The sequence below is a fragment of the Saccopteryx leptura genome, chromosome 5 (genome assembly GCF_036850995.1).
Source record: "Saccopteryx leptura isolate mSacLep1 chromosome 5, mSacLep1_pri_phased_curated, whole genome shotgun sequence".
Classification (NCBI taxonomy): Eukaryota; Metazoa; Chordata; class Mammalia; order Chiroptera; family Emballonuridae; genus Saccopteryx; species Saccopteryx leptura.
Window position 1 is genome coordinate 124,972,960 of NC_089507.1, and position 20,600 is coordinate 124,993,559.

At 40.8% G+C, this 20,600-nt stretch overlaps 1 protein-coding gene across 1 annotated transcript in view; it reads left to right on the forward strand.

Annotated features, from left to right (window-relative positions):
• The window catches only part of C5H10orf67 (chromosome 5 C10orf67 homolog), a 135,257-nt gene extending 115,523 nt beyond the window's left edge, over positions 1-19,734 (forward strand). Inside the window, exon 18 of the mRNA XM_066386560.1 lies at positions 19,634-19,734. Coding sequence (XP_066242657.1) covers positions 19,634-19,734 — 101 coding nt within the window. The remainder of the gene's footprint in view (positions 1-19,633) is intronic.
• Positions 19,735-20,600: the final 866 nt, after the last annotated feature.

Genomic DNA, 20,600 nt, shown 5'->3' on the forward strand with positions numbered 1-20,600 from the left:
ATTAGTCTAAAGTATTATTATTGATGATAACCAAAGGGTATCAGTAATTTTTATTTTTTATGTCTGGAAATGTTTAAAAGTAGACTTTTAAATAATATTTATGCAAGAGTATGATATGAGTTTAAATCTTAGACCCTAGCTTTAAAATCTTGTACTTAGCACCTGAGGTGAGGCCATGGAGCCATCCTCAGCACCCAGGGACAACCAAGCCATGCCTGTGGGAGGGGACAGAGAGAGAGAGAGAGAGAAAGGAGAGGGGGAGGGGTGGAGAAGCAGATGGTCACTTCTGTGTGCCCTGACTGGGAATCAGACTCGGGACTTCCACATACCCAGCCGGCACTCTACCGCTGAGCCAACCGGCCAGGGACAAAATATTCTACTTCTTGAAATCTGTATTGATCTTTAGCAGAGAAGAATCTCTCTTCTGGGCCTCCATGCAATCGAAAGGCTATTTCTTTAGTGCTTACATGTATAAGCAGTTCCAGAGGTGCCTGGCCCAGGTACAGAGCAATCTCTCAGCACTCACAGTGCCGGTTGCCTCTCGGGCTGGCACTTAGATTACAGTAAGGCTTGGACTGGACTCTATAGCACACAGCTACTACCTTTTAAAGGTATCCGCATTTACCATTTTTTTAATTTAATGATTTTAGAGAGAGAGGAAGGGGGAGAGATAGAGACAGGCAGACAGATAGATGGACATCACTTTGTTTCACTTATTTAGGCATTCATTGGTTGATTCTTGTATGTGCCCTGACCAGGAATCAAACCCACAACCTTAGCAAATCAGGACCAGGCTCTAAGCCAATCATGCTACCCAGCCAGAGCCTATATATTGGCATTTCAATAAGTGATTAGATCTTTTGAGTTGTTGGAAATTCCAATCCATACAGTAAGTTATCTCTAAAACATTATAATATATTAGGAGACAAGAGACTGTCAGGATTTGTCACGAAAATACAATTTTTTCATTTGGATTCTTGCCTGAAATTTTAATTAGAAAGTTGAACAGCAGTATTTCATACCCCAAGTATTTCAGTTGAGGAGTTTGCATCAAAATTTTATTTTCCTCAACCAAGCAAACCATTTTCAAAGGTCCATTTGCAGTACTGAGCTGAAACAAATGTCACCCCCTTTCCTCAGTTCTGAAAATGCAAAATGTGGACTTAATTTCTACCCTGGCTACACAAAACCCTCCTAAAATTTATTGGTACACTTTTCATCTTACCAAATTGAATGGAATGTAAATTTTTTTTATGTTCTATAATTGTGCAGTATGTCACAAAACTCACTGTTCTGAATATGAGTCTGCATTACAGAGGAGGCCTCATTGACAATATTCACACCAAATTTTCTAAACATAAACCTGAAATTTCTATTAAATCTCAGATACAACTTTTTCTCTTTCTTGAGAGAGACAGAAACACACACACAGGAAGGGAGAGAGATAAGAAGCACAACTCATAGTTGCAGCATTTTAGTTGTTCATTGATTGCTTCTCATCTGTGCCTTGAGGGGCTCCAGCTGAGCCTATGACCCTTTGCTCAAGTCATTGACATTGGGCTCAAGCTGGTGAGCCTACACTCAAGCCAGTGACCTCGGGGTTTTGAACCTGGGACCTCAATGTCCCAGGTCAACACTCTATTCACTGCACCACCACCTGGTCAGGCTCAAACACAACTTTGACAGTTCTTGTTCTTCTCTCTGAAGTTAGAGGAAATAACCTAGTTAACAAAAGTTTGTTTAATTGGGTTCCAGTTAATACAAAGTTTACTAAAAATTATATTTTTGTTCTTAATAAATAAAAACAAGTAAATGAATGCCAGGAGACATTTTTATACAAATTTACTAATTTGGGAAATAAATGAACTACAAATTTACTAATTTGGGAGTAAATGAATCTTTTCATTAGAAAGCACAGGCTCTTGCCTTGGTCTAGTAACTCTGTTGGTTGGAGCATCATCCCAGTGTGCCAGGGTTGAGGGTTCAGTCCCTGGTCAGGGCACATACAGGCATCAACTAAGGAATGCATGGATGGGTAAAGCAATGGATTAATGTTTCTCTCTCTCCTCCTCCCATCTCTCCCTCTCTCCCTTCCTTCCTGTCTCCAAAATTCCATCAATAAAAAAATATTTTTTTAAAGAATGCATAGCTTTTAGTGATTATGACTAGGCTTTCAAAGAGCCAAATTATCTTCATGAAACAAGTCATTCTAAGCTTCTCAGATATTTCAGAAGGTTGAGTACCCTCCTTCAGGCCCCTATATTATTAGTGTTTTCAAATACTAATTCACAAATACATTATCAAAGAGGTGTTTAGTTCATGTTTAATATATATGTGACTTATAGACAAATCTTTATTACTTTCTATAACATGGCAGAGGGCATTGTTTATGTAACCCATATGGTGAAAGAAGCCAAATTGAGTTCTTTCAAGTCAATGTTGTATTGAGTTCCATTTTTTAGAATATCTAAATAGAATATTAATATTTCAAATACCCTTTTGAATATTTATCTTTCCTGATACAACCACCTCAGTGTTGCATCAAGGATTGAGGTTCTTAAGTTGCACTTTCAGATACAAGATACTTTAAAAATTATGTATAGCTGACAGTTAGTTGGTGTCAATCCTATTCTAAAAGCCTTTTAGGCCCTGGCAGGGTAGCTCAGTTGCTTAGAGTACTGTGCTGATGCACCAAGGTTGTGAGTTCTACCCCCGGTCAGGGCATATACAAGAATCAACCAATGAATGCATAAATAAGTGAAACAACAAATTGATCTCTCTCTCTCTCTCACTTTTCCCCTTATCTCTAAAATCAATTAAAATAAATAAGTAAATGCCTTTCAGGTTGTAAATTCAATCTTGACAAAACTCTAAGAGATGGGCACTCTTGCTTTCCCCCTATTTACAGAGGAGACTATTGGACAAAAGGGGATTAGTAAGCTTCCAGGGTTACACCACAAGTAAGTGGAACATCTTAAATAAGAATCAGAGAGTGTGGTGCAGAGCCTAAGTTCGTCACCATTCAACCACAAAGTTATGGTTACTTGGCCCAAGACTTATGTATGGAGTGTTGTCCCATTTTCAACAGTATAATGGGAAAACATGGGAGGTAACAGAAAAGTTTTGGAGGTAGACTGACTTCAGTTGCCATCTCAGTTCCAGCTACTTACTCACTCAGTGACTTCATCTCAATTTTCTCTGCTATGTAAAATGGAGATGGTGACTCCACCTCACACCTTGTGATGCAGATGAAGTGAGAGAACACATGCTGTGCCTAGCTAACCCTATCCCTGTCTGTCCTTCTGAGCTGTTGATAATAGCACCCCCCCTCTCCAAAATAAAGTCTACATTTTAACAGCTACATAACAGCCGTAATGACTTACACCATAGGATAGTGATTTAAAAGAGCTGCTTTCTCCATTAGATCTTTAGTTACTAATTTTGTACCAGAAATAAGTATAAGAATAAAATCCATCATTACTATTAAAATGTACATGTTGGGCAGATAAAATATATTATGCTCACTTTGTTAAAGATGATGCTGCCCACGTGAAGGCCGTCACCCAGGTGATATTAATGTGTGTTGGGGGCGGGCTGTAGGCAGGCAGAATCCTTGTAGCCTGGGGCTTGGTTTTGGGATTAAGCCTTTCCGACCCTGTTTGATGTGGGGTGGTACAATCCCATCATGCCCCAGATAAGTGACTTTGTATTAGAGACTTCCCTATTTTGTATATTGGATTAAAGGTTTTGACTTCTATACTATAATATGGGGGCAGAACGGGAGCTTGCTCTCTTGGTTCTGAGATTATCATTAGAGGAGATAGCAGAGAGCAGAGAGAGGCCAGGAGAAGTAGCCAAGATGGCAGAGTATTGAATGAAAAACCAGTTTGTGCAGAGTTTGTGCAGGGAGAAGGAAGGAGATGGGGAACAGAGGTGAATAAGTCTGGTGAGCTAGAAACCTTTGATTCTAGGAAACTCGAATAAGTCAGTAGCTTTGTGAGCACTGAATGTGAGTGGGTTTTGGAGCCCAGTGTGTGTTTTTACTTGCCTGCTGGGTACAAGCTAGGATTAAAAATGATGGCCCATCAGTTTTTGGCTCCATTGTTTCTTTACCGACTGTCCGAATCCAATGCAAACCTGCATGGGCCAGGCTGCTGTGATGGTGGCCGTGGCTACTGGCTTTACAGTACACTAGCTGCTATTTTGCAAAGAGTGAAATAAAACATAAAAAATATATTAAAACAGTGTTATATTCGGTAATATATCTTTCTTAAGCAGATAGAAAATAACTTTTTTTTATGTTGCAAGTTTTAATCCAAAAAGGACCTTAAAGAGAACAACAGAGAGTCACACAACATAGGAAAAAAGATAAGTGATAAATAAATCTTTGTTAATCGAAGAGAATAAAAAATGAGGTAGAATATTATCTGCAAAATTTCAAAGCAGTTTTTTACTCAGTCATAATGATCCCAAGAGAGCCCAGGAAACATTATTAATTTGTTTGCTACTTAAGTGTGATAAAATTTGGGATCTGAGCTGCCCATTGTGTACTGTGCACTGCCACAGATTTTATGTACTCAAGAGGACCTTTCTCACAGTCCAGAAATTAGGTGCTATTGACATTGTAATCTTTGTAAATGTCCTTAATGAGCCCCAAAGACACGAATCTCACAGATAAAACCTCAAAGTAACAGTGTCTCTTTAAGTGACTTGCCGGTAAGGGAAAGCTCAAACAAAATATCTTAAACACAGGAGGAACCCAAATTTAAACCTAGATTACATTGTGCTGTTAATTCTCTGAGATTTTAGGGAAGAAACATTGACGAGATGATTTAAAGGCTTTTAAAGATTGGTAGAACAATCTCAATATATTTAAATCAATTTTAAATTATTTCTTTTCATTCTTTGAATTTTTGGACCTATAAAGTTTTTGTCTTTGTTTTTTTAACTAAATGTAGTTAAAATTTTATAAAAATAAATATTAATTGAAAGTGAAGTTTAGTTGCTTCTATTTTTGTTTTAAATGCAGAAATAATTTTAACAGTCACAAAAACTGGAATTTAGCAGATAAAAAGAAAAAGAAATTTTAGGCGTGTTAACATTGTTTTATATATTATCTTTAGACTTCAACTATAGTTACTATAATAAGGTTTCAAATTCATATTCAAGTGAGTGTTTAATAATACTATATATATATATATATATACATAAACAATATATAACATTGTTTAGCATGCAATTGATGGTATAAAAATGGTAGAAGGAATTAATCAATGAATTATGAGTTAAGTACCAGGACTAACTTGAGTTTCTAAATACAATGTATTAAAGCATGTGTAAATGTTAATATCACTGCCACCAACTTGTCTAGTACTTTTTTTATTTTCACAAATTACCTATTATACAAATGATATATTTCTAAGTTACAGATGTCATTTTTGTCTTTAAGATTTGGAATGATTCTTGAATACCTTTTCTTAACATTTTTCCTTGTTCTTTATACCTATATTCAAAAGATATTTTTAACCCTTTGAATAGTACAAATGTTCATGCACGTATTCATGCCTCCTGACCATCCAGAGTATGATCGATTTATTATAAAAATGTGTAAAGCAACATTTAAAAAAAAGGCAAATGTATGTTCTTCTTGTTTTCATAAACTGGTTATCAAACAAACATGATTTTAAGTTAATAAAACTGTAACTGAAACTAATTTCATTTTTTCAAAAAACACTCACTCCCAAGGGTCAGTGAGCATGAAAAACAACTCACTACTCAAACGGTTAAAAATATTTTCCAGCCCTGGCCGGTTGGCTCAGCGGTAGAGCGTCGGCCTAGCGTGCAGAGGACCCGGGTTCGATTCCTGGCCAGGGCACATAGGAGAAGCGTCCATTTGCTTCTCCACCCCTCCACCGCGCCTTCCTCTCTGTCTCTCTCTTCCCCTCCCGCAGCCACGGCTCCATTGGAGCAAAGATGGCCCGGGCGCTGGGGATGGCTCTGTGGCCTCTGCCCCAGGCGCTAGAGTGGCTCTGGTCGCAACATGGCGACGCCCAGGATGGGCAGAGCATCGCCCCCTGGTGGGCAGAGCGTCGCCCCATGGTGGGCGTGCCGGGTGGATCCCGGTCGAGGCGCATGCGGGAGTCTGTCTGACTGTCTCTCCCTGTTTCCAGCTTTAGAAAAATGCAAAAAAAAAAAAAAAATTTTCCAACAATTAGGAATTTTAAAAATTAAATGTATTAGGGTAACATTTGTTAGTAACATTATATAGTTTTAAGTGTCCATTCTGTAGTACATCATCTGTATACTCCCAAAGTCTAGTCACCCTATATTTAACCCTTTATCTATGGTCACCACCATATTCTTGTCTATGTCTGTGAGTTCATTTTGTTTGTTGCTTTCTATTTTACATCCTACAGATGAATGAAATCATATAGTTTTTGTCCTTTTACCTCTGACTTATTTCACTTAGCATGATACTCTCAAGATCCAGCCATGTGGTCGTAAATAGCAGTATTTCACTCTGCCTTGTGGCTGAGTAGTATTCCGTTGTATATATGTAGCACATCTTCTTTATCCAGTCATCCATTGGACACTTAAGTTGTTTCTGTATCTTGGCTACCATGAATAATGCTGCAGTGAACATAGGGGTGCTTATATCCCTAAAGATACATATTTTCTATTTGAAGCATGAGGTTTACAATATTAGAGAATCAAGTCTGGAAGATCAGCAGCATATCTCTTAATATACCTTTGCAAATACAGGGAATTTTCAGTGACATAAAAAAGAGTCAAGATAACCACTTGGATTAGAGAATTAATCTCAGAAATCAGAATTTCTCTGTCTAACTGAAGTTCTGTCCATAGGTCAAATAAGGGATTGAAGAATGTATAAATGAGAATGAAAGTTAATCCATGCTTTGAAAATACAGTATTAATCTTTGAAATAAGTAACCAGGCAAATTGCTTTGAATTTGTAAGATCGTAAACACTTAGTAGAAAAATGGTCAAGACTAATAGATATGAAGAATGTACTTTATTAATTTGATGGACTGTCTTGTATTAATTTAGTCTAATGATGCTTTTAAGTATATGTAGACAATGTTTCACTTAATAAATGCTACTAAGCACATTTCTAATTATGCCCCAAACTGCCATTTAGAACCCTTCAAAGCATGAAGCATGAGACAAGAATGCTTTCTAGTGTGTGTTGTTATTCAATTGCTGGGCCATGAGTTGGACTCTAGGACCCTCTCTGGATCCTGTGGCCACTGATTTTATCACAAACCTCAGCTGCCCTATGGCTGCTTGCTCATTTCAGAGGCATTATAAACCATGTAAGTCTTTATTGTGATAACAAAATATTGAGAAAGAGTTTAATCAGTGTAGAGACAAATAGATGTTAATTTTTAAATTTAGGAGTGATTCTGTCATAGAAATGGCAAGATCTCATAATTTATTGTGTATGGATTCATGCAAATTCATGGACATGTCAAGTGCCCCCTTAACTGAACTGGAAATGACATCCTTGTATGTGAAAGATACCATATGACTTTCTTTCAACTGGAGGAAGCATAACTTTGCAAATTGAGAGAATAGAGTGGATATTGCCCTGGCCCCATAGCTCAGTTGGTCAGAGAATCCTACTGAAGCACAGAGGTTGCTGGTTCAATCCCAGTCAGGGCAAATACAGGGAAAGATCGATGTTCATGTCTCTCCCCCCCACCTCTTGAATACAGTTATGTGACTATTTCTGTGTGCGTCAGTCTCATTCCCAATCCACAGCTCATTCCTATAAACTTGAAGGTACCTGTTCTGCTATGACACTAGGGTGTTGACATCCCCAAGCCATCTGGCTTAGCTTACTTCCTTATGAGTGAAATAAGTTTTTGTCGTAGAGCCTCCCTAGGCCCATAGCTTTTTATAAAGCCATAGCCCCATATTAGAAACTTTTTTTATCCCCTTCCCATGCCAACTTTCTTTCATTCTAGCTTCTAGCTTCAAGGAGTGAATTTGTTCTTCACCCAAAATGAAGCACATTTGGTTTGTTACCAAAAAAAGGAGGAAGAAGAAAAAACCTTTGTTCTTGGATGTCAGTATAAATTTCTAGACCTGGAACCTGGAACCAAACAGCCTTGTGGTTTCAGCCTGTGTATTAGTTTCTTAGGCTGACACAACAAAGTAAAACAAACTGGGTGACTTTAATCACAGAAATGTATTGTCTTGCAGCTATAGCGGCTGAAACTTTGAAATTAAGATGTTAGCAAGGCTGGCTCATTCTGATAGCTAGTTGCAAGGGAGAGCCTGTCTCATACCTCACTCCAAGCTCTGGTAGCCTTGAGCGGTCCTTTGCTTATAGATGGTGTTCTCCCTTTGTCTTCACAGCATCCTTCCTTATTGTGTACCCATGTCTGTGTCCAAACTTCTACTTTTATGAGGACAAAGACATATTAGATTAAGAACCTTATTTCCAAATAAAGTCACTTCACAGGTACTAGAAATTAGGATATCAACATCTTTTGGGGACACAATTCAGTTCAATATCCTGGTTCATTGCTTCACATTTCTTTACCAGAAAAATGTTTATCTTGTTCTGCCCAGTATGTCTATTTATATTTTTCTTTTAGAACTCTATCTATCATATTCATGCAGGTACCAAATCATGGACTCGCCGTACCATTGTACTCCCTCCTTCCCACCAGAAAAACCAGTTTTCTTCATGTTTCTGAACCAAAGTTCCTTTATTTGATTTCAGCCTTACCTTATTTATACAACCTATTCTAAGAACATTTACATTGTAAACAATAGCCACAGTTGTCATTATCCTATGTGTCAAAAGCATGCATTAAATATCTACAATATTTTTTAAAAGAACATTTGAAAGTCTCTGCTGCATTGTAGTAAGTCTTTTCCCTTGTGTTCCATTCTGTAAAATAGGCAATAGGTTATCTTTTCAGAAAAGGATGTGTTATTTGCTGAACTGTCTACCCCTACCACCAAAAAAAAAATAATGTTGAAATCCTAACCCGGCCCTAGCCGGTTGGCTCAGTGGTAGAGCGTCAGCCTGGCATGCGGAGGTCCCAGGTTCGATTCCCGGCCAGGGCACACAGGAGAGGCTCCCATCTGCTTCTCCACCCCTCCCCCTCTCCTTCCTCTCTGTCTCTCTCTTCCCCTCCTGCAGCCGAGGCTCCATTGGAGCAAAAGATGGCCCAGGCGCTGGGGATGGCTCCTTGGCCTGTGCCCCAGGCGCTAGAGTGGCTCTGGTCACGACAGAGCGACGCCCCGGATGGGCAGAGCATCGCCCCCTGGTGGGCGTGCCGGGTGGATCCCGGTCGGGCGCATGCGGGAGTCTGTCTGACTGCCTCCCCGTTTCCAGCTTCAGAAAAATACAAAAACAAACAAACAAAAAAAAAACCCCAGAAATCCTAACCCCCAGTTCCTGTGAATGTGACCTTATAGTACCTGTAACACAAGGTGTTGTCAGGTGTAATCAAGTAAAGATGAAGTCATTATAGTGAGCCCTAATCCAGTACGACTGGTGTCCTTATAGGAAGAGAGAAACTGGACACGGACACAGGGAGAATAGCATGTGCTGGCAGAGATAGAGATGGGGTGATGCAGGGGACCCCAAGGAACACCAAGGGTCTATGGCCACCACCATGAGTTAGGAGGAGCAAGGAAGGATTCTATCCAAAGTCTGAGAGGGATCATGATCCTGTCAATACCTTGATTTGGAACTTTCAAGCCTCCACAACTGTGAGAGAATAAACATGTTGTTTTAAGCCATCTCTATGGATACCACGTGCGCTCTTGTCCCATTAGCCAAGCTGAGTCTCATGACCAAGACCAGAATCATGTGGGAGGGAATCACAAAGGCTGTGGATACTAAAGGGGCCACAATACTTAACCTTATAGGTTTCACCTTCTTTTTATTAATTCATACATTCATTCAACAAACTTTATGAACACCTACTAGAAGCAAAGCCCTGTGCTAGACACTGAGGATGCAGAGAGACTTCTCAGTTCTTGGAAATTATTTTCTAGGACTGACACTCAAAGACTAGAGGCCTGACCTGTGGTGGCACAGTGGATCAAGCGTTGACCTGGAATGCTGAGGTCGCTGGTTCAAAACCCTGGTCTTGCCTGGTCAAGGCACAAATGGGAGTTGATGCTTCCTGATCCTCCCCCCTTCTCTCTCTCTCTCTCTCTCTCTCTCTCTCTTCTCTAAAATGAATAAATAAAAATAATTTTTTAAAAAAGTCTAGAACATTCAATAAAACTAATAAGATTTATGGTAGTCCCACTTGATAGGGTAGCCCTGAGACCCCTCTGCATTCTTCACTATTGCTGCAAAAATTGCTGCCTTAATACTCAGGATTATCTTTTAATAGCCTCTACCCTCATAAGAAGGTGAGGAGATTGGATGAAGGTGGTCAAAAGATACAAACTTCCAGTTAGAAGGTAAGTAATGTTACATACAACAGGATGGGTACACGTAACATTGACATATGGTATATTTGAAAGTTGTTAAGAGAGTAGATATGAAGAATTCTTATCACAAGGGAAAATTTTTTCTTTTTTTTGTATAAATATAATATGATGAATGTTAAATAAATTTATTGCGGTAATCACATGTCACAATATATGTAAGTCAAGTTATTATGCTTTATACCTAAACTTACACACTGTTGCATGTCAATTCTAGCTCGATAGAACAGGGAAAAGAATAATCAAAAATAAAAACATAGAAACAAAAATTTTAAATATTTTCAGTGTGCATATTTTAAAAATTATAACTGAAAAATTAGTTTCTTTGATAACATAAATTCAAGCATGTAATTATGTAAAAACAGCATTTCTAAAAAATATCCAAACACCAAAGGTGGGTTACAGGAGCAGTTAAAACTTTAATCCATAGGACCCAAAGCGTCTGCTTGCTTATAGCTGCTAGAACTTCAAATTCACCCTGTGCAAAGAACATGGACCAGAGGCCCAAATGAAAATCCCTTTAAAAAGAACTATCTTTAGCTTCCCTATTAAGTATATTTATTTTTCTCTAGAATTAAAACAGATTGCATTGGGAACCCAGTCTTTCATAAAAAGGGGGATGGGGAACGGAGTTGGGCCTTCATTTTCTCACAAAAGGCACAATGTGAAACGCATCTGTGAACATTGCATAATCTGTTATGTTCTACAAAGAGGTGGGTTTTTGTTATACACATACCAAAGCTATTTGGTACTGTTTCACCAATGGTCTCTATTCAGGTCCAGAAAAGAAATTGGCCTCAGAAGAGTGAAAAGAAAGTAAATTTTTCTTTAAAAATTAGATACAGATTATCACTTCAAAATGCAAGAGTGAATTTTACAAGTGACACTGCACTGATTAGCTTTCCAATGGACATCCAGTCCTTTATAAAACACATGCTAGCTGTGGTCAGCTGTGACCAATGTGGTTTATTACTCTCCAGAAGAGCTGAACTGAGATTACCCATCTAATTTAATTGAGAAATGTTGGGTGAACTTGAACTATTTCATGGACATGAATGACCAGAGAATTTATTTGATACGACATTAAAGGCTGAATATGGTAACTATTTCTTTGGCTGGATACAGTCATTTCTTTAGTTCATTAGCATGTCTTTCATATTTTTTTTGTTATTACTCTTCTGGTAATTACATGAGAAGCTTAAATTAAGAAAGAAAAAAACATTTCTGTACACCATCACTGTGAAAGATAATAAGCATTACTTTTCTTGGTAAATATTCATGACAGTTTGTACGTAGTGTAATCTTTAAAAAGTGACATCAGTTTTCAGGTAAAGGAACCTAACGATAACTAAACTGTGGGAAATTTATGTCTACTGTTTTCTTATGCAATAGCCCCTAGATTATTTTTAAATGTTGTCTTCTGATTTCATTAAGAAAAAAAAAGTCAGGAAGTTGACATGTTGTTCACCAACCTCAGTTGCATTTATTTATAAACTGGGCAGTGTGAGCTGTCGTTACAGTGACCTTATCGATAGCACGGCACACAAGGCGACATCAGATGATAAAGTGCTTTCTCTTCATATGTCTGTTAACATTTTAGATAAAGTCTGCTGTATCCCTAATGACTAATGCTAAGATATAATTTGGATATATGCATCTTTTCTTACTGTATTTAAATATTATAATTTTGAAACTATCCACAGAAACGCAGAGATAGAAACTTTAAGAATAAATGACAAAATCATGCTTCATGTACTAGTGACTCTTTAAATGGAATTTTTCATTGAAACTTTGTTGTTAAAACAGAAAGGCCCTTTGGCTGTGCCCATACGAGCATAATAAATTGTATATGTTTGTGGTACTGAATGACTCTTTGCCCATATGCTGTGCTGCAAAGCTACATGAATGAGGCATTTACCAAATCAGGCCCACCACATTAAACAGAAAAACAATCTTTATTCATGGTAACTTATCAGTTTCAATTAATCAACCTTAACAATGGGAATTCTGATGTGTTCAAGCAACTTGAAAGCAATAGGTCATCTCCAGGGCAGCCATGTTGTGTCTTTGTACCTAAGGTTTCAAACAAAGCAACATCTCCAATAAATAGACATACATATACATACATACATGTGCATATATATATACATACTACTGGATGGCTACAGCTATACTTCATGGTGTCAATAAAAATGCATGTTTGTTGTTGATGATTTTTATCATAGCAAATGTAGTTGTTTTCCTTCAAGTATTACTTTTTGAACTCAGCAAGTTTAAACAAAAGGAAAGAAATCTCCATTGGGTGACTATCCTTTCAGTTTCTGTGCTGCTATGTGAATAGCATTGTGCAAACCATTCCAATGGTTTTGAAAAGGGGTAACCATTGGTTTGATTTGGTTACACGGTTTAGTAAAGAGCTCCCTCCCACTGCCTTAGGGTCTGTGAAAGGTCTGTGACCTGTTTAGAACTGCCAAGTGAAATGTCATGTCGCCCCTCCCAAATTGGAGTATCTGCATTCATTTGATCAGTATAAAAAATGATTGGGGATGGCGAGATCAGTGCTTTTGAATTGCAATTTATAGCAGTTTACAAAAATGCACATTGTTGGAAAAGAAAACATGGAAGTGTTTCTTTCTAAATTGCATTACCTGTGAAATGTCATTAGTCTTTTAAGGATATTTACATTCTTTTTTTAAAAAATATTTAGGAGACTTATTTGAACTAAGGAAAACCAAATTTTTACATTATGATTCTGTAACTTGTATTTGGTTTTAACAGCAGAATTTAAGGAAAACAATGGGTCTGAGTTCTTAGGATAAACATAATTTATAATTTTCATCTATTAATTCTCTAAGATAGTTTTATTAATCAGTTGTACTAGCAAAAGGTTCCCAGTTATCTTTCCCAGATTGTCAAGGATTTTCATTTGTTAGTAAGTGCCTGTCTGCTGGTTTCTAATAGTCTGAATCACAGGCATGCTTGACTCAGGCAGGTTTCCATTATTCCTTCAACAGTTTATTACCAAGACGTCTTTGTCAGGTGAATACTTCCTAACTTATGGTACCCGCTGACTCATCTACATGGATGCACAGTTTCGTAAAAGGGGAAAATTATCACTTTTTTACTTAATGTGTTAATAACACATGAACTTTAACCAAAAAGTTGAAGCAGGCTGTTCAAGTTCATAAAAGTGTAATGCAGCCTACTGGGTCTTTGGGGTACAGAAAACAATGCCCTTTATACTACGTTCAGGAATCTTCAAAGGTCCATGTCTTCATGTTAGGAAGTGGGTGGAACTGGACATCATTTTGAAGAATTTTTCTTTTAGTAAGAGAAGTTGCCTTGAGGAAAGCCCGTCAGAACTTCCCTGGTTGGTCCTTTGCTAGGAAAAGAGCCCTGCTTCAGAAAAGACTTGACCCGCATAGTCTCTCTATCATTCCACTTTGAACCTCCCAGCCATTGAAAGCCGAGGTTGTCAGGTTTTTATCTTTGTTCATGTTAAGCCTTGGAATGACAGCCTGGCTCTGTGTTCTCCTCTCCCACTTCCCTGGGCTGTAAGTGTCCACATTGACACCTACCGGTGACCGCAGGCTGCAATTCTTTGTTGCCTTCTCCACGCCTCTGGCTTTCACTGGGATTAGCTCAGGGCCTTTGTTCCCCCTTCAAAGCTGGAACATCACATCCCATGTTGTGGCTTTCCTGTCTCAGACCCCCAACGCTTCCCTCACAATTTACACACCAGGTAAATGTCCCTCCCTACAGAGCAGACAGCCCAGACTGTAGGGGTGGGGGGAGGGCAAAACAATCCCATTCTCCAACTTTAAAACCCTGCTAATCTGGTTTTCTCTCCTTCTCATCATGATTTTCTATTTCAAATGAAAGGAAGATTGAATACAGAAATGGACATTTACATCTTAGTTAGCTCTCTGGACGCCAACATGAGACAACCCCTCCCCTTTAAAAAAAATTCTCTCACAGAGGCTCCTAATTCTATGCAGGGAGCTCTCAGCAGGTCAGTCACAGGCACCTAAGACCATTTCTGCAGCCTGGAGCAGCAGGAAAACTCTCAAAGGTACCTGCCTGACACATACTGTTTTGAAGGCAGTGATGGATTCTACCACCTGACCTATCTTATCCCTCACATAGTTCTCCAGGTTCCTGAAGAATCCCCCCCCCCCGCCCCACCCAGCAGGGTCCAAGTTTAAGAGGACCCTCTCCCAGTGGTGCACAGAGCTAAGGGTGAGGAGTGCGGCGTGGTTTATGTATAGTAATTAAAACAAATGTCACTTCTCCATCTTTTCACATTTTTAGTGAAGCTGCCACCAAAAGAAGAGTCCCTGAAGCGGCCATCGATACACCGTAACACCCCAGTGAATGATACAAATGCTACTGAGTAATGCGGTGCACAGAGCTAACGCACAGAAAAAGGGCCCTCACCATCTTGGCCTGCGGGCTGTCTCCCGGGCAAAGGATACTATCTCCACAGCGCTTCTAAAATAACTGTTCCGACTCTCGGATTATGTGTAATAACAAGCACCACTCTGGAAGAGAGCGTGAAGTGCTCCCGGTGCATGCATTTCTCCAAACCCTTAGGGATCCGCGGGGAGGACAGCCCTGAAGAGCTGCCAAACCCTTTGGTGCTTGCTGGGCTCAGTGGAGTGACCTTGCGCCTCAGGGTGGGAAGGAATGTACTTCAATTAAAAAGTTGGGGGCACTAAATTCTCAAATCCCTCCAGTCTCCTTATAACACAAGTCAAACTAATTTGCTGCCTCCTTGCCTGTCCACTGATTCCCAAGAGGGCAAATAATAAAGCCTGGAGGGGAGTTACAATTTTCTCTAAAGAGGTCCACTTTTGTATCACATGACATAAAGGTCCTAGCCTTATCTTAAAAGCCCATAAACAATTCTTAAGTAAGCAGAAAAACTATGGAGTGTTGCTTCCCGGTAAGTTTCAAGATCAAGAGTCAGGTATCTGTTCTTGGAATGTCAGGTACCATTTACTGAAAGGTGGGTTTGCTTTCTTCTGTGCGTAATGTTCGACTTAATCACATCCCCTTAACTACAAGTTAGGGCCTGTCTATAGCCCAGTTTCAGAATCATAGGTCCTAGATGACAGATTTCTAAAGCTATTTAAGTCCCAAGAAATATATCTGTGATGGCAGTCACATAAAGTTGTTATGCTCTGGTGCAAAAGGAAAGCTAGAGAGGCCATTTATTTGTGCGTAAAAGGCACAAGGTTTAATTAGAGGAAGTCGTGTTATATTGAACGCAAGTACATGGGGTGGCGTGGCGCCCTGGAGCATTATGTGAGCTTCATCTACTATGCACTGTATGCCACCGTCTCTAAAGGAGTGTTGCCCTAGAAACTTGTTTTAAATCTGCTGCTATATATCAACACCTTGTTTTAGCAGTCCTTGGCTGAATTACAGTTACACAGTTTGGCGCTTCTTTCAAATTTCCTCCCATCAGTTTGGCTAAAGAAAGGAATTTTTCTCCTTTAGAAATGAATTGGCTTAATTAGTAAGTAGATTAATGGCAATTGCTGGTGAGTTGGTTTCCAGCAGAGTTTCACCAGAGAGGGTTAATCGGAGTCAGGTCTGGAATCTTTCCCAGAACTGGCTGCCAGCCATTTCCACCAACCAATCAACCCTACAAGAAACGGAGGAAATGAAATAGAATTTACATTCTCTGTGCTATTATCCTAGACAGAAATTTCTTGCAGGCAGCTTCCTGGTTGGGTGCAGGACAGACTATTTCATTTCAAAATTTTCACACAAACCTTGAAATGTTCCACCTTCAAGATTTCTCTGGATACCAAAGCAGAATTTCATATGGCACTAGTGTGCCCACAAAATACTGAGGGTGCATTGGAAATGCCTGAGGCTCTTACTCAATTTCAGGTTTTAGAGAAGTTGCAAAACTTCCAAGTCCCTCACTAACTCTGTTATCTACCAGGACCCTTTTAAAAACTTAGTTGTATGTTTTGCAGCCTTTTCACTATCTTTTTCCATAGTGATAAAAATGCATTCATAGTTCAACTTGCAGCTGCATTAGTCTTGCAAAAAAAAAGTCCCCGCTGAGAAATGCATATAATAGGAAAAACAGATCCGCTGGACAGCAGTGTAATTAATGCCAGAAAGGGCTGAGGCCGGTTTCATAGTTTGTCTTTTGAGGATATCAAGACGAGACCTGGTGAAAAATGACGCATGCTTTAGCATTTCAGAAAGCTGGCAACTGGCAGTGCTTTTCCTTTTTTCTTTGACTTTCTGCCTCAGAACAAAGAGGTCGGCAGAACTAGCTAGGTTGTAATGAGTTCTATGTCCCTAGCACATTAAGTGCATCATGGAAACATATTGTATCGAAATAGTTTGGAGGAGAATACCGGGGATAAAAGAGAATGGGTGCTTTGATCAGCTCCCTGGGGTCCTGAGCACGCACAGACTGACTTGCAAGGGGTTATTCAGCTCCAGCTAGACACACTTACAACACCATTCAAAGGAATTTGCATATCTGTAATTTATCACATTGGTCCAGAACATTTTTGCAAGGTAAATAAAAGTTGGCTGAATAAAAAAAAATCAATCATCACAGATATAGAGGAAACTATGAAGCCAGTCATTCCCTTAAAAACATAATTATGTCCAAAAAACAGCGATTTAGAAGCTGACCTTATTTTAAGAAGTATCCTTAGAGCAACAGGTTAAAAGCACTGACAAAGACAAGAGTGACCACTATTTCTTTGTACTTCTACTTTAGGGGAGTATCTTTGCAGCTCTCCACGGGAATAAAGGCAGAAAGTTGAATGAGATGCGTGTGGCTATATATAACTAGCCCCTGACATGCAGAGAAAAATTAGTACACACTTTGAGGAAATGTGCAAGATGGCTTAATCTCCTTGGCATCTGCATGTGCTAAGGTTAAATCTGATTTCTTCTCCTGTGGATTTCATTGCCAAGTCCTGGTTGCTGAAGCTCAAAACGATGAAATGTCCTCATACCCGGTCAGTAGGAAAACTTGCTTTCCAATGCTCCATGAGAACAAGTGAAAATTTAACAGGCAGGCATTGTTCAGAGGTTTTAAACAACCCAGTTAAAGAGCAAGCAAGAATCTTCAACTTGACCTTGGAAAAGGCTGTGTGCCTGCACATAATCTATCAAACAACTCTGGATGACAATGATATATTTCAAAGTATTGTCAGATGAAAAGATTGATAAATTTGCTACTGCAAAGAGAGAACTTTGAAAACAGGCAATTTAGCGCGCTGCTGCCTCTGCCGCCTTCTTCTCTGTCCCTGCCGCCCCATGCCTAACCCTCCACCCGCAGCCTTGGGGCCAGATCAGAAGAGGGCTAGTAAATCAGTTCTGTAATATTTCTTAAGGGGCACGAAAAAGCTGTGAACAGTACTTCTCATATTAAACGCAATATTTCTTTGCTTTCGTGGGGAACAAAAGTCATAGCAAGACATCTTTATGGCTAATTCAGTCAAAGGCACATCTCTGTTCCCCCCGCAGAAAGGTCAGTGTCGTTGTGTTTGGTCCACCGAGGGGGTGTTTTCACACTGAAAACCAAGCCAGCTGTCCCTGTCATACCCTCACCACTGGGGAGCGCGCCCTAGCCATGGTTATTATGCACACTCTACACCTGCAAAATATACTGATTTCCAAGACTTTTCAAGACCCCCTCCCTGTTCTCATGCCCCCTCCTTTTCCGTCTACTAAACTTTGACAACACAATTCAAGCCCTGGATGAAAGCACTGAACGAAAGTGGAAAGCTGGGGAGGAGGCAGCTCAGCTAGCTTCTCATGTCTATTGAGCAGCCACCAAAGAAACAAGGCATCAAGTATGTTTTCAAAAGTAAGAAAAAACTTCCAAATAATTGCTTAGAGGCACCACACATTTGCTATTGCCACAAATACGACTTGTTGAGCCCTAATATTTAATTTTATGCACCAGCATTAGGTGTGGGTTTGCAGCCAAGCATCCTTCATTTAAAAGTGGTTCTTTAAAATTTTTCTTTGTATTTAGCATAACGGGAAATATATGAGTTGTCCCATCTCTCTCTCTCTTTCTCTCTCTTTCTCTCTCTCTCTCTCTTTCTCTCTCTCTCTTAAATCCAAATACTAGCATACTGTTGTTATCCATTCCACAACTTTTGCCCAACTGGATTTCATAATAAAACTTCTTCTGGAAACATCCACTAGCTAACCTCATCACCATTCCAATGCCAAAGGCTTGCATCCAAAAATAGGTGACTACCTAGCTGTCTGTTCATTGGCTCAAACAAGAAAAGAGTTAAAGGGGATCCTGTGCAATCGCTGAAAAGAAATTGTAAAACTAGAAATAATTTACACAAAATTAAGAGTGATTATGCCCCAAGTGTCAGTTCCTCTACCACACGAGTGCAAAAGTAACTAGCTTTCTCTAGGAGCATTTGGGGATGGGGGTGGGGGTGGGGGGCTAAAGATTCCTCTCGGGATGGGGTGGAGAGGGTAGTAGGAGAAGGGAAATTCGGCCGAGGCGCCTTGAATCCCGATCTTTATCCAGTCCTTGCACCTAGATTGCGAACAGCTGCAGGAGAAGTCCTCAACAATGGGCTAAGTGCAAGAGTGCCCAGGACGCCTTGGGTTCCCGGGACGTAGGCAGGGGAGAGGCACGCTGCGCGCCACAGGAGATGAGGAGTGCCTCGCAGTAGCAGGGAACCCTAAACTCTTGACTGGCGTTTGGGGGCTTCCACACACCCACCATCAGCAAGCAAAACGCCCGCGCCTCTCCAAAGCAATGTCAGCGCAACAGGTTGTTTGGAACAGGTGTCGACCGCCCAGGCAAGGGGTTGGCATGAAGCTGCGGGGATCATCCAAGGGCTGAGACACCCCTGAGAAGCAACGGTGGATCCCCAGGGGCCCAAAAGTAGGGGCGGGCTGGAAACCTGCGCCCCAGTCACTGCCACTGCTTTGCCTCGGCCGGGTGGCAAAACCAGCTCGCCACAGCTTGCGCCCCGGGTCTTGGGGCCCTCTGTAGGCGGCCGTCCGAGGGCTTCCCGCCCAGCCAGGGGGCGTAGTTGCCCCTGACCGCCCGAAAGGAATCTTCGGGTTCCGTCTCCTGCCCTGTTCAGGCCGTTCTCCCCCATTTCTGCTCGCCGCTTTCTAGAGCCCCTCTTGGAGACTTCCATGCGCAAAGATAGCAGAACTGCGGCGAGCTCGGCACGAGGCAGCCACTTCCAGCCTCCAGAGAAGACAGACAGCACCTGAGCCCTGACTGCCTTGTGAGCAGGAGCTTAGACCGGCCTCCAGGGATTCTCGTCCGACTCCACCTCGGCTCTCCGAAACCCTGGGAACGCCGAGCAGCGGGCGGGGCGCATGCGCGCCTTCAGCCAGGGTCTCCCCAGTCAGCCGAGTTTGGGGAAAGTTTGGCGAGGTTTGCCTTGACACCGGCGGACGTCCCAGAGGCCAGGCTGCCTTGGGGATGAGGCCAGGAGCCCCCTGGAGTCCCGGGAGCCTGATCGGCGGAGGCCCGAGAGCTGAAAAGCGGCAGAAGGTGGGAAGAAGGAGGCCTTTTGTGTGTGGCACAGGAGAGTCACTTGCGCACAAACGCAGCAGCGCGCTGCGCCGCCGCCTCAGCCTCCTCTGCGGCACCTCCGCCTCCGAGGCGCTTCATTACAGCCAAGCCCTTCCCCCGCCTTCCCCCGGCCTCCGCCTTTGTTCGGCTTGAAAGTAATGCTGTGAATTAAAAGAAATGACAATATTTTCTATCTGCTTGAAAGTCCAAGAGAAGAGCCCTTGAGCTTGGCAAAAATCAGGCAAATCATTCATCATGCCACCCCGCACCTGTGGTCTTGGCATTGAAAACCCTCCAGACCTATTCCTATTAAACTTAATTATTCCCCCAAAGCGCACAATGGTTGAAATGGAGCAGGTTGGAGTCTGTTTATTGGTGGTAAATGTTTTTCTGAAGATCTTCTGAATCTCATTGTTAGCTCGTTGTTTGAGGCTGCCCTCTTTCTTTCAGACTAGAGTAGCCTTGGACTTTTCAATTTTCTATCGTAACATCTGCTTAATCGTACGGATCAAAATATGGAGACACAAAACATATGTAATGGTTGATTTGTTAAATCCTG